At 43.1% G+C, this 26,205-nt stretch overlaps 1 protein-coding gene and 3 long non-coding RNA genes across 12 annotated transcripts in view; all 4 read right to left on the bottom strand.

The window, feature by feature from the left end:
• TCF12 (transcription factor 12) overlaps positions 1-8,654 on the bottom strand; it is a 174,093-nt gene extending 165,439 nt beyond the window's left edge. For 6 of the 8 annotated variants that reach the window (XM_074837132.1, XM_074837135.1, XM_074837134.1 and 3 more), the window contains exons 1-3: positions 8,504-8,654; positions 7,271-7,362; positions 6,396-6,468 (exon numbers count right to left, since the gene is read on the bottom strand). In XM_074837132.1, the coding sequence (XP_074693233.1) occupies positions 6,396-6,468; positions 7,271-7,345 (148 nt within the window). In that variant the 5' untranslated portion in view covers positions 7,346-7,362; positions 8,504-8,654. Of the gene's footprint in view, positions 1-6,395; positions 6,469-7,146; positions 7,165-7,270; positions 7,363-7,726; positions 7,852-8,503 lie in introns of those variants that run through there. The other 2 variants (XM_074837133.1, XM_074837137.1) reach the window with 2 other exon arrangements.
• A 427-nt stretch (positions 8,655-9,081) lies between these two features.
• On the bottom strand, positions 9,082-10,123 carry LOC141928624 (uncharacterized). The gene is made up of 2 exons (XR_012624812.1): positions 10,009-10,123; positions 9,082-9,438 (listed from the first exon to the last, which is right to left on the bottom strand). It is a non-coding gene; the product is annotated as an uncharacterized LOC141928624 (long non-coding RNA).
• Positions 10,124-10,460: 337 nt separating this feature from the next.
• On the bottom strand, positions 10,461-13,866 carry LOC141928623 (uncharacterized). The gene is made up of 2 exons (XR_012624811.1): positions 13,361-13,866; positions 10,461-10,800 (listed from the first exon to the last, which is right to left on the bottom strand). It is a non-coding gene; the product is annotated as an uncharacterized LOC141928623 (long non-coding RNA).
• A 4,550-nt stretch (positions 13,867-18,416) lies between these two features.
• The window catches only part of LOC141928890 (uncharacterized), a 30,799-nt gene continuing 23,010 nt past the window's right edge, over positions 18,417-26,205 (bottom strand). For both annotated transcript variants that reach the window (XR_012624897.1, XR_012624896.1), the window contains 2 exons: positions 22,765-22,854; positions 18,417-18,545 (listed from right to left, as the gene is read on the bottom strand). This is a non-coding gene — a long non-coding RNA (uncharacterized LOC141928890). The remainder of the gene's footprint in view (positions 18,546-22,764; positions 22,855-26,205) is intronic.

Below are 26,205 nucleotides of genomic sequence, written 5' to 3'. Positions count from 1 at the left end.
ATCTCATTAATACTTCTCTTCAAAGAAAATTAATTTCTCTGATAATATGCAATTTCTCCTCAGTCTCTTTTTAGGATTCTTCCTCAACTTCAACCAAACCTTTAGTCTTCATGTTTACATTTAGATCAATACTGCTCTCTGGGTAAATCCAAAAATACAGCAACAGGCAATTTCAAACCATATTCCTTCCCACGTGCCATTAAGACCACTCTCCAAAGCATCTGGATACTCTTCATCACTTACAGCAGATCAGAAAAATATGGCAGATCAAGGAGCTACTGGCTGGGGTGGAGGGTGATGGCGAGAGGTGCCCCATCCCAAGTAGTTTACACATCAGGAAAGGTCAAGGCACTACTGCAACCCCAAACCTTCTGAAGCCACCCAGAAGTAACATTGCAAAGACCTTCCTTGCTTGTGAGACAGTAACGTTTATATAGGGACTGCAGGTTAGATGTCATCACATCGCTGCTGGCACTCAGGGAAAACTAATTGCTGGAAATAAGAGATTAACTTTTTGAAAGAATGCTTTCTACATGCCAATACAGCAAAAGTTACAGTTTTCCTTATTAACAGTGTCCAGTGCATCTCTAAACAAAAGACTAGCTATTTGGGAGACAGCAAGGAATTTCAGACCAATTGACAAGAGGTCCATGCCATCACCTTAAATGATACCAGCCATTTCAAAACCATAGCCAACAGCAATAAATGATGGACGAGCACCTACTTATCTGCTCACCAAGCTAGATTCAGAACACCCAGCTGTTCCGGTAACTTTTTCTTGTATCCTCTTTTTTTTTTTTTAATCACAAAAAACCTCAGTATCCATGTGACCACAAACACGTTGCAAGAGACTGTCTGCTTTAAAGTTGGGTTATCAGTTTCCTCCATTTGTCCAACATTTTTTCCCCTCCCTCTTTCTTATACAGAAATATGGAAGCAGTTACTTAGCCCTTTTATATGCTGTACTTTTCAAGACTGCTCATGGAGTGAGTGTCGGATAATTTATCTTTCCAAAGGCAAGGGAAGGGGAGGAGGAGACAGAGGCTGCCAACAGGCAAGCTGCAGTCTCACATTTACTAACACTGTAACACCCTTCTAGGTTTCTAAATGCAAGAGGTGAGTGATCCAGACTGAACTCATTTCACTTGCATTTGGCCTATTTGAAGGGTAATTCATGGGTCTGCCCTACAAACAACTAAAGAGGAAAGAAACTACAGGTACCTTCCTGCTTTCAAGCACAAGGCTTCTACAACTCTTCCCAGGCTCTTCGGAAGAGGACAGAATTTAGCACCTCTCAGACCCAAGATGAAATACCAGGTTACCAGGTTTGCTGGTTCACTTTTAATGGAGCTAGAGGACAAACTAAATATTAAAAATAAACACAATTTTAAAAACCACATAGCTGCATTACTTAATGTTTATTTTAACAGACCACCCTAGATTTCTGGCACTTAACACACAATAAACTTACCTTCTTTTGAATGACAAACAAAAACACACAGGATAACAACAGATTTTGGATGACAAAACCAGAAATACAGATCAAATTCCTGGAATATAAGGCCTTCCCGTTTGGGTTTGGTTGGTTTGCGTTTTTTTTATTTAAAAGAGTCTGTCATGACCTAACACATTGTAGGACCAGACTACTTGACTACAAGACCTCTCCTTAATTCAGGGATTAGGAGCAGTCACTAGGAATTTTCTACGCCTCAATGGGAGACTGCACCAGAAACACACATGAAACGGTACCAGTGAACTGATTCTTCTTAGGAATCACAGTTGTGATATGAAGAAGAAAAAATAATGTATTTTGAGAGGTTAGGAGCACTAATTTGCATACATAAAAAGTCTCATGTTTCTACAGTTTTTTTTCTAAGGCTGTGATTCAGCTGTCAGTTAAGAGTGCCTTTTCTCTTCAACACTTGCTGTAGATTAATGAACCCAGTATTTAAAACATTGCCCATCCAGGTAACTCTCCCAAGTTTTTTTTGTTGAGGTTTGTTTGTTTTACAAGGAACTGATGCAAAACTAAAAAGGAAATAAGAGTTTATGACACTGACAAACAGTAATCAAGTCAGGTTTTGCTAATTTTGGAAACACTGTTTGGGAACTTAATAGACCTGCTAAACAATTGCCATTGTGTCCAGTCTGAAGACACACGGTCCTAATTTAGGAACACTCAGGTTAATGGCAGGCTATCAACTTAAATGGTCTTTGCATCAAGCCACTAATTAGCGGCCTATCCCAACCCATTCCTTACAAACTCAGTACATTTGTAGAGACAAGTGGAAAGGGCAGCCTCTTGAATTGCATAAAAGGGGACCAAACTGATACAAAGAAGTATCTACACAGGTACATTCAGAAGGCTTTTTGCATGTAGGTCTAGTATGAGGAATGTCTGGATACATACAAGATTTGTGCCGAGCTGTCCACACACAAACGTATGAACTTATTTTTCATGAATTCAGAAGAATCTTACAGGCAAGAGAAGCGTTATATTTTGACAACTTAGCTCTTCAATTGTACCTCTTACCACTTTGTTTTGTGTTACACATCCAGATTATCTTACTTCAGCTTTTTGACTGATACCTCACATACGCACATGCATAGCCACATGCAAAAACAACACTGGTACAATAAAGAGGCTACTAAAATTTAAAAGAGTAGGACACATAGGAAAATATTGTCTCAGATACATTCTTCTTTAACATTGAAGAAGTTCTTCGCAAAAGAAAAAAAAAAAGGGTTTATTTTAGGGGACAACACCTGAGATTAAAAAAATCTCAATCACAGGAAAAATTGAAATTGAGATCAAATCTGCTGGGAACCATAGGAAAATTGCACTATTATTGCCTATGGCAGGCATATGAATATTGTGACTGGATTTTAATGGAGTTACTGTAATAAATAAAGGGCATTGGGCAAAATTGGTAACCATCCAGGTTTGTATTGGCATACATTTTGTGGTTTCGACAGTAAAATTTCACTGTAAATCATAACAGTGCAATTAACCATAGTAGCAACACAGAAAATTTTAATTTTAAATAAAATCTGCAAAAAAGCCTGATTAAAAAGCCCGATAGAGCCTATCTCTGACCTTTGCCTTCTCCTTTTACTATTTAAAGACAGAAATGGCTTTATCTTCACAAGTTGGTTTTGGAGGAGAAAAGAATGGAAAGTTCTGTTTTAAACAAGAGGTAATTACAACAGGTACGATAAGGAATATTTTGTGCCTTAACTCACTGACTTACATATGAGGTTACTCTTCCAATATGCTTATTTTCACCAGTAGTCTGACCAAGTTATTTGACTTTATCAGCAGCTTACACGACTTACTGTCAAAAGATACTATGATATACCAGATTAGTTCACTTATTTCATCTGCAGCTTTCATTCAAAACTGATTGACCTGTAGAAAACAAGCCTGCCCCGGCACCAGACTTTAGCTATCTTTTAATCGAAACACAATGTTCATATGTTAATCCATGACAGTATTTTCTTACAAACTATAGATATCAGTCATATTAGCTGTTAAATTTATGCAACCCAATTACACATAGATTTTTACATCATAATCAACAGAAATATTGCAAATTATACCAGCTCAAGGTTGTTAGATCAGAATTAATAACATACACCCTAGTATTTCCAACACTTCACAAAGCCACACCTGAAAAACAAACAAAACTTAACCATCCACAAACAGCAACTAATTTGTCCTTTTAAATGGGGGGCCTGGGAGGTGGTAAGGAAAATGCATCATAAGTATTGCTTCCTTCTAAATCACATATCCCAGAAATACAGTCTCCAGAGCCAAGCAGACAAGCAATTGATTTTCACCTACTTAATGGGGGCCATTAGGCTGCATCTCGAATCACTGATAGGTTCAGGGGGGCAGGAAAGGTGCTTTCAGATTTATTTTAACTTTAAATGAGAAAAAGGGGGCTCTCTAATAACAAACAATAAACTCATTCTTATTCCAACTAAGAAAACACTTTCGTTTAGTATACTTGTAAAGACATCAGAAAAATTATAACTGAGCTTAATGGGAAAGATACTGAAGCAAGCTTCAGTTCTGTAATTGACATCAGAATCACAGAAAGTCTCTGTAAGAGGTAGCATCATTCCATATTCAAAGAAAAAAAAAGTACTTGTCAGGAATCTGTGCGTACTGTGCTTTTCAGTACTAAATAGCTCAAAGGAATAAATGCCTTCTCCTTTCATGTTTCTCTTTAAAAAGTGACTTCTAGCAGTAAAAAAAAAAAGTTTTCAAACATTGTTTGTCCTAGAAGATACAGAACATTTGAAATTAAAGCAAGATCACAATTAAATCAGAGTGCTAGAAATTAAATGCCTATACTTCATCCATGATCTTAACATAGTCTTTCTACAACACTTAACATTGAGTCAGAATGCAACTAATAAAGAAGTTTGTCACCTCTCACTCCTACAGAGTAATCCCCCTGGGTCAAGACTTAGGTTGTAACATTACAAGAATTAGGGCATATAATCCCACTAACTAGTAAATCTTTACAACTAGAAATGTTTTGAACTAAAACCCACAACTCTATACCATTATCTTTTCCAAGGGGAATTCAGTTGAGGTTATAGCTTGTTTGACAGCTGCAGTGTTTTGCTCATGATTGGTATCTATGTGACAATATACCATATCGGTAAAGAAATTCAAGGAGTCAGTAATGCTGTTTCTCCCAGAAAGCTAAGTATTCTGGCACTCTCTCTTTTTCAGGGCCATCCATGGAAAGAAGGGAAAACATTACGGACACAGGGCAAGCCACATTACCTAACACTGCTCTAAGAGATAAACTAAAAACAGAAGCTTTATTTTTCAGCAGAAAATTTTTCAGCCTGTTTAGAAAAAGCAAGGGGAAAGGAGGATGAGATGCTCTGGTTGTGCTCTCCACAGTAAGTTTTAGCTGCCTGGACGTCTTTTAAAACAAGCTTTTGAGAATCAACTGTCTTGAATATTTGTAGTTTAAAAAAAAAAAAAAAAAGAGACCAATTTAAACTACATCATATACAGATTTGCTGTCTTACTATTCCCAATAATTTAAACCTGTACTTTCAAAGAGCAAGACAAAGATTTTAGGAGAGTAGTAGTAAAATGCTTCTTCAAGTATGTTACAGCATTTGCTACATGTTTTCATTACGTTAAACCTGGGAGATAGTCTCTGAGGAGTGTGCAAAATTATACAATTCAGAAGTTTTAAGATACTTTTAAAAACAAAAATCATGAAGTGTCCCTAAGATGCAAGGTGTCATTTGGACTCTTAAAGTAACAGCTCTGACAACATGAGAGGCAAACAATGTTACCGCACAACTTCAAGCAACCACTTCACTCCTCTACTGGCATTCTAAAAATTTATTTTCATTAACCTTAACTAAAAACACAAACATCATTTTGTTGTATTCATAAAACCAAAAAATATTACTTCACTGTATTCACAGAAAACAAGCATACCTAAAAAAAGAACAAAACCCAGTATCAAAAAGTTACTTTAGTTTGTCTTTCATACCTAGTAACAAATATACCCTTTACAGGAATGATACAAAGTATCTGTTAAGAAACCAAACTCTGTTCCGATTACAGACTTTGTTTAAAAATCTCTGAAAACAGCCATTAGGTGGCTCGATGAAAAGACATTGAAGCCACAAAATACATGCAACACATAAATATAGTTATTTGTTTTCCAGATGCACTGATAAAGGTTCAACATGAAAGAATTCTATTTCTCAAATCTTTGAGAACCACACAGTACTAAAAAATTGTATTAGCCTTACATTTCATAGAAGCTGTGGCTGCCCCCTCCCCGGCAGGGTTCAAGGCCAGGTTGGACGGGGCTTTGGGCAACCTGGTCTAGTGGAAGGTGTCCCTGCCCGGGGCAGGGGGTGGCACTAGATGGTCTTTAAGGTCCCTTCCAAACCATTCTATAACTTTCCTCGAGAACTGCATTTTAAAACATATCTTTGAGTCAGGAGTATTTCATTATTTGGCATTTTATTTAAATGTTTACCCCGTTCATACAGGGTTAGGAAATACTTCAATGGCACAGGTAGGTTTGAGTTTATCAAACAACAAAAACCAAGAAGCCATTCCTTTTTAACATCGTAAACAGACAACTCGCATGTCAGTATGACTACACATACTTCACACTTTACTGTACTGGGACAAGTAGTCCAAGGCACACAAAGGAAAACTGGTTAAAGTTAAGAAAAAATGTTATAAAGTGAGATCAAAACAGCACATCTCTAATTAATCTGAATGTCTTATGAGAATATGTACCAATGAAAGATTATCATACTTTGGGCACGTGAAGACTAATCTAAAAAATTAAGACCTAGTTACATGAACTTGATGTATCTTGGATGCATCCTACCTGATCCACTGAACTGGCTGCTTCCTAGCGTAGTTGGTCTGGTTTTCCCACTATTAACAGGTGGGGAAAACATCTGCAAAACAACAAAAAAAGATGTGTTTAAATTTGGTTTGAAACTCTGACAAATTATTAATGGAAACTTAAAAAAAAGAAGTTAATAGGAAACAATTATTTGATTCATTTTTCTGTTAGAAAATAAACAGAATCTAAGATGCATGTTTAGACCCATAAAACCAATAAGCTAAAGTACTCCTTGCGATTTATTAATACCACTAAAATCTCTTTTCTACATCAACACAAACAACTTCAAAAAAAAAAATTAAAAGGAGACCTACTACGGCAAATTAAAATAGTTATATTTCTTAAATTTTACTACTGAATATATTTCTTACTGATCTGCGAGTTTAACATCACTGGATAAGACAGCTTTTGAGAGGCAGGAGTTTTCTATTATGTTTATAAATCAAGCATCTTTTTGACATCTCTTAAAAGTACCACACATAAAATACCTATAATTTGCTAAGCCAAAACTATCAATGAATAACCTCTGTTATTTATGGGCATTAAATTTCCTTTTGATTTGTTTAAAAAAAAAAAAAAGCCAAAAAAAGGCAAAGTACCAGTGCCACATGCCAGCTTAACAAACGTTAATTATTAGATTATGCCATCACTGGGTCAGCCTGATTTTAACCAGTTAAACCAATTGACCCAGCTGGTATTACAGTATTAAATCTGGAAGTCTAGACATTACATCAAAGTTCAGGTGTCCAACTTGGCGGAGCCAGCCCCAGCCAAGCCCTGCACGCTGCTGCCCCTACTCCTCAGCTCGCTGCACCGCGCAGAAGTCACGAGAAGCCCTGGGAGGATGATCCTACCGCACTGAAGTCCAGCAAGTCGCTCAGTTCCTTGTCGGTTCCTATAGCGGCCATCCTCTGCTGCTGGGAATTCATCTTCCTCCGCTCACCGTCTGGGGCACAGGGAGAGGCAGAGGCAGTGCTGCACCACGGGGCCGGTGCCGACCCCCGACACCGGGAAACCGGCCCCGACCGCGGAAGGGCCCCCGGTCCCCGCGGAACCCCAGGGGAGCCTGGCTCTGCCGGGCGGGCTGACGGGACCGGCAGCGGCTTCCCCACACGAACCAACTCTCCCTAAGTTTCCTCAGGCTCCCTGTTCTCCCTCATGCCACTGCTCCCCCGCCTCGAGCGAGGCACAGTCACGCCGCAGCGGGGCCGCCGCCGCCAGAATTCGGTCCCCCCCCAGGCAAGCGAAAGCAAATAACCAGCCGCGGCCCAGCGGAGTCCGGGGAATTAGCGAGAGATTAAGTGACTCACTGTCTCGGCAACAATGGGGCCGCGGAGCAGGGCTGGATGTGCCTCAGCAGAGCCATCGCTGCCCCGGCATTGCCGCCCACCGCCTTCCCCCGCCGGCGGCGGCTCTCCCCGCCCACACCCCCCCGCGGGCCGCCACCGCCGCTCCGCGCTCGGGACCGCGGCGCGAGGCGGGAGCCGCCCCCGCGCACCGCACGCGCACACGCGGGGCCGGGAGCGCGCGCCACCACCGGGCGGGGGGGGGGGGGGCAGAATGCGCGTGCGGCGCGGGGGGGGCGTGCGCGCGCGCGGCGGGGAAAGGAGGAGGGGGGGGAAGGAGGGACGGCGGGGCCCGCGCCTTCCCTTGTGCCCGGCGGGCGCCGCGGGGGAGCGGCGGGGGCGCTGCCGCAGCCCCGCTCCCCTCCAAGTTTCGGAGCCGCCCGGCGCGCCGGGGCCGGGCTGCGGCCGCCGCGACCCTTTATGAGCGCTGGGAGCCGCGCGGCGGTAACGCGCGCCCCGAGCGCCACCCGCGGGGACTCGCTGCTGCCCGGGGCCCGCGGCCCTGCCCCGCCGGCGGCGGAGAGCCCCGGCACGCCGCAGGCGCCCCCCGCCACCCAGCCCCGGCTGCCGCCCCTCGGGGCTCCCCAGCGGCACCTCCTCCTCGGCCTGCCCGCCGCTCCCGCCCGGCCGCGGCCCCGTGCTCCTCGCCGCCGCCTCTGCCCCCGCCAGCGCCCGGCCGCCGCGTCCCTCCCCCCGCCGCTCTCTCCCAACTTCTCCCGGCCGCCGGCCGCCCGCACTTACCTGCTGCCCCCGTACGCTCCGCTGACCAGGGCCGGGCCGGCGGCGGCGGGCGGGCCGCGGGCTGGGTGGGAGGCGACGAGCCGAGCGCTCCCCCCCCCCACCCCCCCCCGCTGGAAGGAACTTGTGGGTTTCCCTCAGGCGGACATTTTTTTGCTCACAGAGCCTCAGCACCACGCTCACGGCTCCGGCTCCGTATCCCTCCGCGCCGAGCGCCGCCACGGCCTTAACCCTTCCCGCGCCGGGCTGGGGGCGGGCGGGAGGCGCCGCCGCGCTGGCAGGAGCCCCCCGGGCACCCCTTGGAGCCACCCCGGCACCCGCCTCACCGCGGGGGCAGCGCCGGGGAATGGCGGCGGAGCCCGGCCTGCGCCTGGGGGCCGTCCGCACCGCACCGGCCCGGCGGGCGGGGAGAAGCGGGACCCCCCGGCCCCCGGCCCGCTTCGGGACACCGTAACGGGCACCGCGCGGGAACAGACACCCCCCCCCCAACTCATCCGGACCTCGACCTGCAGCACTGACAGCAACGCGCCTGCCCCAAAATGCATTAGCACACTCGCCCTGAATCCACATACTCTAAAATATGCATAAATACTTTTAATATATCAATATACAGTCTTACTGTGCAAAATAAAATTGTATACGAGTTACATCGAGCTTTAAACATTCATTAGCAGCTTCCTCTTAAATACAATTAAAACCGTAACATGTCAAGGCATAAGAATAGGTCTGTAATGCAAGAGCACGCATTCAAAGAAACTCCGCGGTTCTCCGACGCGGGGGATGCTGAAGGCGAATGAGCCCAGCGGCTTCCGTGCGGGAGCGGGAGCGGGAGCCAGCGTGCAAGGAGCCCGCGCCGCCGATGGGTCCTGCCGCTGCTCCCGACAAACGGCTCCTGGGTGCTCCGTCTCCTTCCCGAGCAGCAGCACCACCGGCCTGTCCTGCCGGGAAGTTCATTTCACGCTCGGATCCCCCGGCGCCTGGGCCTGCGGAGCGGGCGCGGCTTTCCGCAGGGCCGGCAGCGCGGTCCCGGGCCAGCCCGCGCCCGGCCCCACGCCCGCAGGAGCTCTCGAGCCTGCAGAGCCCCCAGGTGGCACCTACTTGCCACCACCTGGGCGCTGGCCTCCTCTGACCCTAGCTACCGAGGGCTACCGGCCCTTCCCTCTGACTGCGAGAATCACGGAAGAATAATGTCTACAGCTACTGCCGTATTATTCTTTTGGAGCAAGGGGCCTTACAAAAGACAAGGACAATGCGAAAGGATACTTAAAATCGCTGAACCTAAATCGCCCCAGGGAGCCAGTAAGCGCAGCGAGGAGAGGGAACGGCACGCTGCATGAGGAGTGTTCACCCCTCGCAGGCTGCTGCTTGGCGCCCCCGGGCTGGGGAGGCAGCAGGCCGGACAGCGGGCTCGCCACCCCCACACCCGTCCCCTCCAGCCCGACGCTTCCCACCCCCAGATCCCGCCTGTGACATCTTCCGGAGGAAGGGGAGGGCGATAACAAACTTACCACCCCCACGCGAAAACAAACTGGAGATTCTGGAGCCTTAAAACATTCTCCCATATACGCCGTGTACTGGATGATCATCTGGCCTTGTGATGCCATGAATATTCATATCTCTGCCACTTAGAAATGCAGGAAGCAATTTGTATTAAAATATCAACACAATGACTCCCATTCTCTGTGCCCCTGAGGGACATAAATACGTACTTCTTCCCTTTGATGTATAAATAATGCTTCACTTTAGAGGAAAGCACCCAGTGACAGAAGTCATGATACATTTCATGAGGAATGTCCTTTAACATATTTTAGTGACAAGGAGGATCCCCTACTTACATACTGGGAAAATATCGTTGTTTCTCTTGCAGTTACAGGTGCTCAGTACCAGTTAGTACAGCTGCAACACTGATAAGCATCGATTAGAAAACTAACTCAAACAAAGCAATAATGCTAACAATTATTTGTACTGATGTGTAGTTGTATTAAAATTAAAACTTCATTTCAAATACAATACTTTTTATTGGCCCTCTGACCTGAGGTTTTAAGGTTCACACTCATAAGCTTTTCTTTGCAGCTAGAAACTTTGAGTGGAGGATGATACATCCTCGTAATCCATGACATAGGGTTTAAAGATAAACAAATTACTGTAAGATATGCCATTTGGTCCACAATGACGTGTCACTTTCTCATGCAGATGCCAGCAGAAAACACGCTCATTACCAAAAGTCACATCACAGCAGCCATTCTTCTGCATCACATCTCTATGGGTTGACCTTGCTGAAAAACTTCATTTCCAGGTAGCTGTAGAAAAATGACCAAAACATAAATGAAGTTTCCAGAAATTATGCCGGACAATTTAGCAGGTACTCAAGGCCTCAGGGAAGGTATGCTTTGGCCCACAAATATACCAAGAGTCTGACCTAAAGGAGATTGCTCCGGGGAGCCAAAACTGTAATGAGTTGGCCAGTTCAGAAATTTCAAAAGAAATTCATGCAGGTAGCTTGACTAAAACCATTGTGAAAGATCAGTAACTATCACATCCTGTATTACAATAATATTCTAAAAAGAGATTTACCCTAATGTTTCCCAGGAACTGAACATCATCTGTCACATTGGTGAGATTTGGAATCTTTAACCTCTTCATGTAACACTGATCAGAACTAACATGTACACTTGAAACATTAAGGCACGATATTCTATGCCCATGCAATACTGTCTTTCACCTGTTCTCAGAATCTCCAACCCCTTTCTCAAGCTGCTACTTACTTAGTATCCTTTCATCTCTGCCACTCCCTATAAATTCTTCCCGTTCACTGCAAAGACAGGAATTTAAAAAAAAAATGCAGTGCATATCCTTATGCTGTCATAGTCATACACAGAAAATGAAACAGAAAACAATGTGGTCAACATTAAAAAAAAAAAACAAACACAAAAAAACCAAAACAAAAACCTCTCTGCTTTTAGCTCTTCAGAGATCTTCATGAGAAAATATGGCCAAGTAAGACTTTATAAATGTTTTAAAACATTGAAGAAATAGGTATCTGAAACCTAGTTTGGACAATTACAACAGTTTTTCATTTGCAACCAAGCAAATATTTCCAGTTTCATTCCTGCTTCAATCCCTAGTTATGGTTCTTTCCTTACACGTGTGAAATGCAGCAACCATACTAGGCAAATCACAAAAACGAAAAACTTCCAGCTTTGCTGTGACACAACAGTACCTTCCTTGTACGTTACATAGAAGGCTAAAGTGCTACTGTCTCCTGCAAGTGTTACGCCCTTTTTTCTTTCGCTTCTTCAAAAGTAAAAGGTCTTTGCTACCTAGGGAGCAACGGATCAGATGGATAGCACAGAAATAGAGCAGCAATCATAAACAGCAATCATTTTGCTAGTGATTTCTGACCAAAGACTGCCAGCATTCAGGACTGAATTCCTGTAGATGCTTTCCCAATCGTATTACCACCGGTGAGTTTTCTAGCAAGATAAATTAATTTATCAGTCTTGTGGATAAATACCCTTTCCTTAGAGAAGCCTTAGGTTTGTTGTGGAGTAGTGCAAGTAATAGACAGGTAAACCCATGCACACAAAGTCATCGGTGAACTCCAGACTCTGACAGAGCATAAAACACAACTGTAAATCTGTGTGGTAACAGCCCCGACAGCTGATCTACCAACATCAATATGGTCAGCTACCAACCAGAGCAGTCAGGGAATTGCTAGTTGCCAGATGGTGATGGCAACATTCTTCTGCATGCTTCAATATGACCATGAAAATGAAGAATTACATACAGGACATAAAAAAATTAAGAGGAATATAAAAACCAAATCACTTGAGCACAAACCCCTGAAAATAATTACTTATATGGTGTTTCCACAGCCTTCATGAATTGCTTTCCACCCACTCCTTAAAGGAAAAATATTTGATACTGCAGACAGCTGTTGTGCATTCAGGGATGTGAGAAAATGTATTCCGTATTACTATTTAATGTATCGTGCCTGTCTGAATAAAATCATTAAGCTTGCATGTCTCCTTTTGGTTTATTTATTCTTAAATTTACACACACTGAATTAATTCACCACCACGACCCAAACTGTACGAGCTCCTAGGGTGTTCCCTGACAGAGCATTGATGCAGGATAGTTTTCACTGGAACGTCTCCTTTAAATCATCACGTATGCGCTCAGCCTGCATCCACAGCCAGCAATTTATCCATGATAAATACTATTGCTCAGCAAATCTATAACCCTGGAGAGAAGTCAGCAGACCTCCTTTCCTGCTCCAGTTTCGGGGGGGTTTTTACAACAAATTCCGACCCTCACCTAAGCCACTGAATCCTTTCTACTGCTTCCAGCAGACTTCCCAGTACAGACAGCAATGCTCCTTTGGAGTCAGCAATAAGGAGAACACAACTTTCTTTGCTGTAACTAGCATGGACAAAACAATTCCATTTTCTCACTGACTTGTTCATGAGGTCACCTGGAATCTGACTCAAACCAATAAAAATGAATTAAAAGATTCTTGTTGCCATGCATGAAACTTTTGGATGAAGCTCTTGGGGAGGCACAGTGTTCTACCTACAGCTCTTCCTTCCAAAGCAGACTTTGGAAAAGGATCCCATAAATGAGCTTACAGCTACATTCCTAGCACCGAGCCTCCTGATTGCGCAGTGCTTGCTGTTATCAGTACAGCCCATCTTACAGATAACTGAATTTGCTGCCTCACTTGCTGCCTGCTATATTTACCTCAGGGTAATTAAAATTATATAACATATATATTATGTAACCTATTGTACAAGATAAAAGATTTAGAACATTTGCAGGAGGCTACAATGGTGAAAGCTCTCACCGAACAGTATTACTTACGAGGGGACCAGAGCGTGCAGGGTGACTACTGTGAGGTCAAAAACCTGTTTCTGTGGGGGCACTGAAAGGCGCGCTTAATTTGTGACTGCTGCTGACAAAATGCTCGCCGCCAAGTACTTCTGCCTAAGCAGGAAATGGGTAAAAGCTTTAGCTCGCCGTAAGGGACCATCGTCACAGGAGAAATTCTTACAAAAACATCAAGTTCACTGCGGGGAAGGAGCAGGGCGAGGGGGCGGGAAAAAGCGATGAAGAGGAGAAATTGCGGCGGGAGGGCCCCATGGAAGGCGGTCTCTGCCCTCCCCGCAGACCGCAGGCGGAGCGGGCCCCGCGCAGCCGGCGGTGACCGCGGCCGGGGACCCCGGGGCCGGCAGCGGCGCTGGGCGGGCAGATGGCTGCGGAGCAAAGGCCGCGGCGAGGCGCGGGAAGTGGCGCCCGCGCCGCCCCCGTCGCAGGCCTCCGCGAACGCCCCCGGCCCGGCCCGGCCCCCGGCCGAGCCCTGCGAGCAACGCGGCGGCGCCCCGGGGCACGGAGCGCGCGGCCCGCCCCCAGCACCGCCCCGGACGCGCTGCCCCGGGGCCGACAGCCGCGGGCGGGGCGAGACGGGGCGGGGGGAAGCCGAAGTTGGACGCGGCCGCCCGGCCCCCTCCCCGGTCCGGCTCCGCCGCCCCTCAGCGAGGCCTCCCCCCGCCGGCCGAGGGCGCCCCCGCTCCCCGCCGCCGCCGGCCGAAAGTTGTGCGGGCCGAACAATGCGGCGCGGACTATTTATCCTTCCGCCAGCCGGCGGTGACGGGAGGGGGTGGGGCGGCCCGGCCCGCGCCGAGCTGGCGGGAGGGGCCGGGGGCCGCTCCTCGCCCCAGGCTCCCGGGGCGGGGCGGGGCGGCGGACCCCTCCCCGGGGCCGGTTACGACAGCCGAGGGAGCCCAGCGCCGTCCCGCCCCGCCGAGGCCCGTCCCGGGGCGCACCGGGGGCCCTGCCGGGAAGCGCCGTCGGGCGTGGAGCGGCCCCGCCGCCCCCCAGCCGGGCCGGCCCCGCTCTGTGCCCGCAGTGACCAGCCGGCAGCGCGGCTCCGTGCGAGCGCGGCGCAGCGGGCGGGCCGCGAGCGCCCGACACACGGCACCCGGCTGGGCTTCAGCCCCAGAGCCGAACGGGACCGGCGGCAGTCACCAGTTCAAAGAGTGGCTTTAAATTCACGCAGCAGACGGTCTGGGTACCTCCTTTGTTTAAGCCAACCTTTTAAAAGTGAACTAAAACCAGACAAGTTTGAGCTAAAAGCTACATGTGTTCTTGCTTTTACAGTACTTGCTACTTAAGAGAAGTACGTAGTCACAGGAGATCCGCACTGAGTACAACTAAGCTAAAACTGCAGTCTCCAAAGGTGACTTTAAACAGTCGGTACGATACCAAGCTCGCTGTCACGAACGCCCCAGCCTGTTCCCCAGTACAGCATTCCCGGCAGCACACGCTATCCCCGCCGGACAAAGTCCCTCTGCTCGGCGCACCCCACCCGGGCCGGCCCCCGCGGCTCCCCCCGCCGGGCGGGGCACGGCTGGGCTGGGCTGGGCTGGGCTGGGCTGGGCTGGGCTCGGCTCGGCTCGGCTCGGCTCGGCTCGGCCCGACTCGGCTCGGCTCGGCCTGGCTCGGCTCAGCTCGGCCCGGCCGCGGCCGGACACACGGTGCCGGCCATGCCAGCGCGGTGCTGGGCTGTGCACTGCTTCGAGGTACTTAATTTTAACAAAACTCATTTATCAACTCAGAAGACACAGATTACAACAAAGAATCACGTAACTGAGATCATTAAAGGGAGTTATATTCAGTGAGGAAATTAATCCAAGGTTTTAAGGCTCCTGTGTAAACTCTGCCCTTCACTACAAATTTTTATGAGCGATTGCATCATGCAGCTCAATGTGAGCAGTTCTGAAATATCCCCAGGATAAGGATTACTGCTGAAAGCAATTGAGGCAAAGCATCTTCCACCAGAAACGTGTCTCACGCTGAAGGACGTTGGCTAGTCAGAATGGAGTTCATTTGCAGAGAGGATAAAGCATGAGTATCACCATTTTTAGCCTGGTTTCCTCGGGAAATCACTTGCAGACAACTACACTGTGTTCACGTGGATTGATGCAGTTCCTTAATAAATCATAAACTCATTTGTTAATTTCAGCCAAGGAAAATGAGGAGATCACATTCACACACATTTCATGGAAACAGGGATTGAAGCAGAAAAAAAAAAGAGACTGCACCTACTGAAGAAAAGACTAGTTGAGGTCAATCCTTGTCGGCAACCAAAGAACCCAGAGCCAGGATGCAAAGCCCAGGGAAGGTAACTTCAGGTAGTTTCCCTTTTGGCAGAACAGTCACCGGGAGCTGGTACCAGCAATCTGTTTTACACAGACGTTTTTGAAAATTTCCCCATTTCCAAAGTTTCACAGGAGGAAAGAATTGCTTTAATGTAATCAAAAGCCATATAAGCCACAGATAATGATTTCCATTCTAAAATTGCTTGAAAGAATAACTGTAGTCTGACTACAGCCATTCATCAGCCGGTCCCAGATGGGCCTCTCATGCGTGAGATTCCCACTGAACACTAATTCCCTCCTTGGCACTGAAGGGAACAGGTTCTGTCCCTCACAGAACTAATGGACTGTCAGATGATGCGTTCTGGGGAACTAAGGGATGGCCGAGAAGACCAAATTTACAGAGGAAAATCACAGCTTTGAAGAATAGTAGGAACTCTTTATACCAAGCACATACAGAACTACACTTTACGCTGAAAAAAGTTTCATTTCTTAAATCAGTGGAGTGATAATACATCAGGGTTAGTATTGTTTTCTGTCATTTCTTTGGGGTTTTTTTAGGGTTTTAGGCAGAAAAAAAATCTTCAAGTTTGTTCTACTTTGAAGACTGCTCCAGCCTCATCTTAGGTGGACTCTCCTATGAAGAAAATTGTGAATATTCAAGTATTTTCCTCCTCATATATTATGATTATTGTGTCCAACAATATCTGCAGAGCACATCAGATTAATTTTCATTTGGGAATACAGTTGTGGGCAGTCTCCTTGTCATATGTATTTACAGTTTCATTCTAATTAATATAAATATTTCTGTTAGAAATAAGGGACAGTCTTGCAACTGCTCTGTTCATAGAGCTATTGACTAACTACATTTAATGTTCTTTTTACATGACTCATTTAGGATTGAGCTCCACAAAATACATCTTGCTCCCATAATTTACCCTTATGTGGCTCTTAGCATAGCAAAATCTGGGGGACCTGACTCAATTATTGAAGGTACTTGATTATCTAAGATCCAGAAAGTCCTGGTTATCTGTCTCAGACTGGGGAAAAAAAACCATTTCAGAAATACTAATGTGATAGGATTACTGTGTATAGCATATCGCTATTTTGACCATGAAGTGTTTCCATGACAGACATGCAAATATTCAAGGCCAGATGACTTCAACAATGGTACCCATGCTTTTGATGAATTAGTTTGCATTATCTCATCTGATCCCCTCTTTTATCGTATGTAGATGAGACATCTTACGCACTCACGTGGTTTTGACATTGTCACATGCAGATACTTATTGCAACTCCATAGTTTCCAGATGCCAGAGTAGTACAGCAGCCTATTCAAGAATGTGTCCAACAGCAATTTTATGAGTTTGCACTCAAACTAGAAACTAACATGGGAAATTATGCGTGTTATACCATATAGTAGGTAGTTCCACACAGATCTCAAGTCTAGAGCTAAAGTACACTTCAAAGAAAGTGAATTTTTTAGGTTTTAGTTTTACCTTTCTTTTCTGGGGAGGGGTTTACTTTCTAAGCAGCATATTTATGCTCTCAGTTCTTCTGTGCTTATACAGCACTAGTTATAACTTCCAGAACCATCATAAATCACCGGTAATCCTACCCTAGCTGCAGGTCCTGGAGAGCTGGCATATGTCAAACAGAGGATTCTGAATGAAATATGGCCTTTAATCAAGTTTCAACAGCTTATAAGAACAGAGAACATAAGAAAGGCCATGCTGTTCAGACCAAAAGTCCATCTAGCCCAGCAGCCTATCTCCAAAATAACAACCCAGTATAGTGTCTATTCTTTTCAGTTTAATCTCTCATGTATTCTCGATGTAGTAACTATTCAGTGGGATTTTGGAGAGTAGAGATGTGTTTGGCCCTGTGCCTGTTCCTGGTACTGCATTGTTTCCCGAGTAATGAGAAAGAACAATCATTAGCCAGCACAGGACACTCAGGAAAGTATGTAAGAACCAGACATGAGCAGAGTCATCCTGTAGCTGGCATATTCCCCCTTCTGCCAGTAAGAAAATCAGGAATTTCTCAAGCAAGAAGTTGCATTTAATTATTGTTCTTAATGGCTATTGAGGGCTTATCCTCTATGAATTTCTTTGGTTCATATTGAACTATTTTAACTACTCAGCAGCTGTACATGTAGAGAACATGAAAAAAGAATCAGCAAGTAATAAAACTTTTGAAATACTGTCAATGGGGCAAACATATTCCATGAGGGTGACTCTCTGAAAGTCAGTAAAGGACATCCAGGTCCTGAGAGGGAAGACTTGCATTTGTCCTCCATCAAATACAGGATAAATACATTGCCATTGAAAGCTCTAACGGCCAAGTTTGGTTTCTGGTAAAATCTGAGATTTTAGTCAGTCATTTTACATTCCTTACATCACCTTATCTCTAGTCATAAAATTAAGGTTTTACAATATAGAACACACTGTGATTAGCCCAGGGTTTCATGGTTAGTTTGCTACTATATGCAAGCTGTTGCCTCTTGGTTACTGGACAGACCAAGCATAATGGTTAAATGTCAGTCTCTCTCTGCGTTTGCCTTAGCAGGATTCGAGGTCTTCTACCCAGATTCTTATTTTCATGAAAGTTGTAGGGATTTAGTATCTTTGAGTCAAGTACCCTCTGTTAAATTGGATTAAAATTGGAAAATACATTTAAAAGTTATTGGAAAGACAGATGAACTGGTAGTGCAATCATATGAACATATATCCCATAAAGAAAAAACAGAATAAAAGCAGGTATAAAAGGTACTTGCCATGATATTGTTCTGATTGATGTCAATGGATATGAAGCTATTGGCTTCAAAGGAGGACCAAAGTATAGCCCGTCTAGTGTCCCGTCAGTAATATTTCCAGCACAGACGTCACAACCTGTCAAAATAATTCATATTACATGTGGAAATTTTTCATTAAGTCCTGTAGGAAAAACGGTTATTTCAGAGTCGAGAGATTTTTCTTTCTTACATTGTTTTGTATTAATCCCCTCTTTTTCAAACTGCACAAAAAATTCAAATTAGTTGTATAGCTCAAGGCAATTCCAAAGTTTACATTCGTTGTTGATGGTGATTGAAGTGATGGTTATTAGAGACCTGAGCAGCTGCATTGCCATCAGGGTCCTGGCTCAGAACTGAAAATTGAGGGGTTGCTGAGCCCAAGCTGAAGTTCAGAACATACTTTTATCTCTGGGAGGCAAGAATTATGGTACAGTTTACAATTTTTTTTCAATGTCAGTCTCAGTTTAAGGTTTTTGAAAGGCTACTGTTGAATAAATAAATCTGAATACTGTCTTCCACCTCATAGCTTTAAAAACAACAATCCCTGTTCTTATTTTTAATGTTAAGGAAAATATTTTAGCAGCGCAAACAGAAGACTTGCAGCAGAATCTTACCCTCCTGAACCACCTCAAAGTTTTACATGGAGCTATGATTTTCTCTCTGGACTTTCAACTTTGCCAGTAATCGAGTAACTTTGTATAGGTCAGTTTAATTTTCTTTCTCTCAGTTGTAAAGTAAAATGAGAGTAGACAAGAACCTCTCTTAAAGGGTTGCCAAGAAGAACTAAACTATAAGATCTTCAAATGAAACACATGGTAAAAAAAGGTTTTAAGTAATTTAACATTTAAAACTAGAAGTGGGTAATATTCTGCATACATATATGACTGCTCTAATTTTGGATTATAGGGTAGATGTACACAGAAAAAAATCTTAGGTAATTTATACAGATTAGCACTAGGGATATACTACCTTCATTTAAAAAAGCTAATAATGTTCATCTAAAAAAACCTCATTACTGCTATTTCATACACAAAGATTTAAAGAGGCACTGTCCTACAGCTTCTTTAAATATCTTTTCAAACTTTATGAGAAATATATTTAAAAATTACTGCCTGTAGAAGTATTATTAGAATATATACATATGACCTGCATTTCCTAGCATCTGTACAATACCTAAAAAATATTTTCAGATTCTATTACCTGTGAAAGCAAGGATTTTCTAAATTTTTTTGTATGTAGAGATCATTAATTTAATTTTCTTTTTTTATGTAAAATTCCACTCACCCAATTTCTCTGTTTCTGATCGTTTTAAAATATGTATTAATTTCAATAGGAAACAGTTTCTATGGTTACACTTCTACCTGATATTATAAAACCACTGTAAAACATATGTTGCAACTCAAAATCAGTATAGCCTTTAATCTCTCTTTAAATCAAATAACAAAAGAGGAACTATTAGAATATCAGTTAAGTGAGACCTGCCTGTTGGGTAGAGGTGTTGTTTGTTGGGTATCTGGGGGTTTATGCTGCAGCTGTGTATTTGTATATTGCATTTATGGTGGTTAAACTGGAATGGTAAAAGATCATGAGGTATGTATACCTAAAAATAAAAAGGCTCATAGATTAAGACTCCTTAGTCTATGAGACAAGGCCATTTCTTGAACAACTCCAAACATGCAGAAAAATGTCTTCATAGTAAATTTTACAGCTATTTGGGCATTTGTAGCTTATAAATAAAATAAAACATTATACATGTTTACTATGAGTTATTACTTATTTCCATTTCGCATTTTCAGAACATATTTTTCACCTCACCATTAAAGGATACACAATACCCAAACAGAGGGTTGAGGGTTAAGAGGTCCAGAACTGTAATATCTAGTGGAGATGCAAGTTTGGGAAGAAAGCCATAGAATAGCTAAAACTTAACTTTGAAAAAGAGGTCTTCTGCTTTCATTTTCCATAGGAGAGGCTTTATTTTGACTGATGGGAAAACAATTTTAAGAAGCCTATAAGAGCTTTTTTGAGACGAAAAAAGTTTCCTGTGGGATTGCTTTTCAGACTAGCAGTTAATGATAAGCAGTGATATGTTGGTATGTAAGCAACTCTAACTGCCATGACTCAAGAGAATAACAGAACCTTTACCTTTATATCATGATATTCATGATACTGGGCTTGTGACCTGCTCAGTGCCACCTCTCTGGTCTGCCATAGCTCTGCTGTAGCTAGGATAGCTGGTCATCCCCATATATCATTTGATTTGTTGACCTTCTGAGGTCCCTTCCAATGTGAGATATCCTATGATCTTTTGATACTATGATTGTTCATAATAGTTGGTTTAAGATTTCTTTTAAGCCCTCACACCAGCAGAAAAATTGCACATGAAAAACTGCTACAGGTACATAGAACTTTTTCACAGAGGATGGAATGATGATGCCTCTGACCTACAGCCAGCCTTTAGAAAGGTTGGCAATGAAATATACCAGTCTCTCAAATGTACAAAAAAAAAATGAAAACAATTTGTTTAGCATGATGTAAAGCCAAATTAAAACTAGGACAGAAAGCTTTGGGGGAATAGACACATGCTAAATAAAAGTGGCTGCTGCCACTGCCACCCTGCAGGGCCTTACAAGATATCATGGAATGTGTCAATGTGATTTATTTTTCTGAATTATTCCTATGGGCACTATGTATGTATTCTGTGAAGATTAAAAGGAATTGTTTCTTTAGAAATACTACATTAAGAATCACCATAATGTTATAGTTTAATTTTGTAAAATAAAAGATCCCACTCACTGAACATAAATCAGTATAGTAGAATAAATATTGTATACCAATTCCATCACAGAACAATCCACAAGTCTGAATACATTTTTAAAAGACAATGAAGTTAGAATGAAACAGATGAGGCAATGAGCAAAAATATTTTCAAATTTTGAAGCAATATACTCAGAGACATATTTCCTGTATTATAGGATTTAATTTTCTTAATTATATTTGTTAGCTCTTCAAGAACTTATGAAGCAGTTCCCACTGTTGCCCACCTTTTTCAAAGAGGTTCTCAGTCTGTCAAATGCCTGTAGAGGCACCAGTTGTCAATGTCGAATCTGTAACTTCAACTCACATTGAGCCAGACTATGATTACCTCAAAAACATTATTTCTGGTGGGTTTTGTCTCTTTCTAATAATCCATACTGAAGGTCACACTACAAACTTTGTAAGTTTCTATAATAATTAATCACAATAGAGTATTTTTCTGGGCAGTGCAGTACAGAAGCTTCAAGACGTGCACAGCCTATCTGTTTCAGCACCAGAAAGCACTTCACGAGTGGCCTCTGGAGCCTGCAGGATTACCTTCTTGGTTCTGACTGTAGTTACGAAGTTTCCACTGGAGTACATGTATTTCTAACAGGTGCTGATCTTGATGTAGACGGTACTCCCGATACTTTTAGTCATTGCTGTCTGGGAAAACCATCAGTGTGTGCAGGAAGACTGTCAGAGTCCTCTTTTGCTAAAACCTTCTAGGCCTACACTTGGCTGTTGGCTATGGCTGATATCCACACCAAAGGGCTCAACTCTGAACTGTGCTCACTTTGTCAGATACAACCTGAATACGTTCAAAGCTTTAGGCAATGTAGAAGGTTTCACTCCTGTGCACAAGAGGACATGAAAATAATCCATGTTTCCACTTTATACATAAAGCAAATATTTACTTCTAAAAAAAAATCCCATATGATTAATTTTGAAGATTATTAAATTATTAAAATTTGTGTATATGTAGATAACTATTGTCATCTTTCCATACTTCTGTTTTTTTTTTTTTTCCCCTTCCTGTCTCATGGTATGTTGTGATTAGGGTAGACTCTTGGTTCTTAGAACTGTTTTGTCTTCATCATTAAATGCAAATTTTTGTGTCAGACTGCTTATACATGAGAATGTAACTGAAGTTGTGCATTAGTTATATATATATTTATATACATATATATTTACATACAAATTTATACATGTTAACTATAGCACAAGGTACTTCAAAAGTCGTATTATAATTATATTAATTATTAACTTAAAAATTGTTTTTAACAGACGTCCCAGGTGCTTACTTGAGTACAAAGTCTCTTTAATATAGATTTAGTTCTAGTTAAATGAGCTTCCTAAAAATATCCATGGACACAAAAGCAAGAGAAATGAGGAAAATTGATTTTGTCATGTTCTGGAGATAGTTATAATGCAATTTATCACTTATGAAGGCACTTCATGCTGGTGAGCATTTGGGGCACCATGTATCAGAAGGAAAGTCAAGTTCATAAATGACTCACCAAATATTACAGGAGGAGGAAGAGAATGATCCTGGGTATCTTAGAGAAGAGTGATATATGTTCAAAGGCTGTTCCAGAGTAACAAAGAATCTGGGGAATGGAAAGCACATATAAATGTTTTTCTGTTTTCTCTATGTGTATATTCCCTTTATCTTGCTAAGGGTAAAAAGCCACTGGCTTAGAAATCATATCACAAAATCTGCATGTTCTGTGTCAGGGCCCTGAGTGCGGTAATAAGCTCTCTCAGTAATTGCTCTGATCAGCCTCACCTGACGGCTCCCCACGCTTTTGACCAGTGACACTATTTAAGCTCAAGATGGACTTTTCAATCCTTTTCTGAGCTACATCTCAGATGTAGCTGCTGCTCAGATGTAGATGCCTGCTGCTGACCCTGTTCCTGAAGTGCTGTAGTGCATCCCTTGATGGACCTTGGACCATGTCTCGCCTGATGATCACTGGACCACTGACAGGATCTGTTGCTGTTGCCATCCTGCTCTGCTTGCCTGTCTCGGGTGCTGTAGGACTGTGTCCTGTTGGTGAGGTCCTTGCCCAGTCTGCACAGTGGCCACCCCTTAGCTGCTAGCTCAACTTAGGGAGCAACCTGCTCTTGCTGTTCCCTGACAGTGTAATTAAACTGCCTTCTTAAAGAGAGACACTGTGAAAAGAATTCCTGTAGCGTTAGAAGTATGGAAAGCTTGTAGTTAAGTAGCCACTCATGATGGAACAGTAAGCTGCAGCTGGACTGATGGGCCCTTCTGGGCTTACAGTTTGTACCCAGGAACTCAGATAGCTTTGGAGTCTACACAGGCCAGTGCGAGAGTACACAGTATGTGATACCACCCAGGTAGTTACTGTTATAATAAATAGATATGATTTTCATATGAGACAACTGTTATAATAAACATACATGTCTATTTTATAATATATTAGAATATAAGCAATAGGACAATTACTGGAAAACAATTACTGCAAGAAATGTGTTTCATGACTGAGACCCATCTTGGTCATTAACTAAGTCTTGATCACTACATTCCCATTTTGTTGTGAGAACAGAACAAACATTGTGGTTTTTTATAAAGCTGTACTACCTGTCAGAGATTTTTTAAGCAGGATGGCAGCTTACCTTTTCCACCCATTACTCAATCGCAAATTCTAAAACATGTTTTAAAGAGTTAAGTACTAATCAAAATTTTTGCATCCATACAAAGTCAGTCTCACTGAGTCATTTATCAGTGCAGTGTTAAGAATGAGTCATAATTTTATGAGGTGCCATTTTTCTGTAGTGTATTAAATGCAAAAGCATGTCAAACATATTGCCACTACGGTTTATTGTTAAGTCTGCTGAAAGCATTTTGTTCAAAACAATGTTTGCTGTATCTCATATAGCTTGAAGTCTAAATTAACTGAGCTGCTTTGCTAAGTCAAGAAGAGAAAAGAATTCTTTCCTTGCCTCAACTGTCTGCCATGAGCAGCAATGGTGTCAGCATTCAACTATACTACAAACATTAGTGGTGCTAATTTGCAACTATACCTTGAGCACCTGTGGAGTTTCTTTGCCACTATACCTTTATTCCTAATGCAGGATGGATGAATGACAATGCTGCATAGTTGACCCTTCTACAGTGGCCCCAATCTCAGTCTCTCATTTACCGTACATTAAAGCAACCACATTCTCTTGCATGGGCTAAAAGGTTTAGATGTCTACCTGAATTTGTAGCCTATTCCAGGTACATATGCTTTGCATTAGGCAAGTGAGTGCTTTATCTCACATATGCATTGTAGTGTATAGAATTAGTCACTTAATGAAATGTTACTGGGGAAAAAAAATAAATCACAGCAGCTAACATGGACATGAAAATATGACTAATCTGTGTTGGGTTTCAGTTTCTTTAGTCCAGAAGGCTCTGTGAGGCCATATGTATCATTGAGATCCTACTGTATACTCTTTCATCTAGTGAATAGCCTAAATAAGCAGTACAAGAACACAAGGAGCCCCTAACTCATATAAATGCTGATAATACTATAAGGCATTCCCTTAGTTTTGACCTTCATGCTCTGAAGTATGCAGGGTTTGTAAAAGTGGTGATACAACCATTACTTTTTCAGGGTTAATTTGAAATTACACACTACCCAGATGACACTGAAAGATCATGAGACGTCTGTATGTGAATATTATTGACAACTGAAAACCGACTACAATCCTTTCACGCACCCTTCTGCAGCCCTCCCCAACTGTGATTCATAAGAACCAATACAAGTTGTGCTTTCTAGAAAAGAGGACTTGAGGACTTGATTCTAAAGGTGGTATATATTTGTATAAGCCATAAAAATACTATGGAAGGAGAGGCCCAAGGCTAAAATAGCAGGTGTTTTTCAAGCTAGAATTGAAATCAATTGGCAGCACTGCATGGGGGAAGCTTGAACAGTATCTTCCTGAACTCTGTTTGATTTAAGCAAGTGTTGGCAATCCTTATTTTAATGCTTAATATTATCTATCATTTTTTTCAATAAATTATAAAAAATATCACTTCTAATCAGGCCTTTTCTCATTAAAAATAAAGAAAATTGCTAGGCTTCCTAACAGAAAAATCTGATAATTTCTTGGATACAAGCAGGAGTTAATATAAAATTGCAGATCTTTTATAAGTGTTTTGAGCAGTGGCTTTATGATTGCAAAGTCTGTCAGGTTTTTTTAATGGCTCACATTCCAGTATCAGAACTATGGGTGGCATCAGGTGTCTAAGTTTTGCACCATCTAAACTTGGCAGCTGTTTAATTTACCTTTGTTGCATAATAAAACCTTCTTGGAATAAAACAGGGAAATTTTCAATAAGACTAGTCAGAGCAAGATCACTAGATGCCACTTTAGCTGCATTACACAGTTCTTCATAGTGTTTCACTGAGCATAGGTAACACTTTAATGGGACAGATTCTCTAGGTTTCTGAATTCCTTGTGTTCCTCAGGCAGTAAGGAAAGACCAGAAACAGGGCTGACAGCAAGCATATAATGAGTGAAACAGGATGCAAGAGCTCACCACCTCTAACTGCCAATCTTAATGGGGGAAGTGACTACAGTGGGTGGTGAGGGTGACCCTAGTCCTCTGGGTCACTGCTAAGTAGGAAGGATTACAGCATTCCCCAGGTTGCTGACATCTGTTATAGCCAAAACATAACTGCAACAGCAGATAACTTATAGTACTCTTCCAATCCCTCTTGCCTCCCTACCCAGCAGAGATTTACTACAGCGAAGAATTATATACCCATTTTAACAAGATTTCTTGCAGTTTTTGCACGAAGGAATGCATTTGTCCCGGCCACGAGGAAGGTTACTGTCTGGGCTGACTACTGTCTTTCATGCTATTCTTCATCAGTTGATTTGCTATAGGCACTGCTAAGCAGTGTTCAGAATGGTCAGCATGAAGATACTTCCTGTAATCGTGA

The sequence above is a fragment of the Strix aluco genome, chromosome 12 (genome assembly GCF_031877795.1).
Source record: "Strix aluco isolate bStrAlu1 chromosome 12, bStrAlu1.hap1, whole genome shotgun sequence".
In the NCBI taxonomy this organism is placed as follows: domain Eukaryota; kingdom Metazoa; phylum Chordata; class Aves; order Strigiformes; family Strigidae; genus Strix; species Strix aluco.
This window is presented reverse-complemented; position numbering and strand designations above follow the sequence as displayed.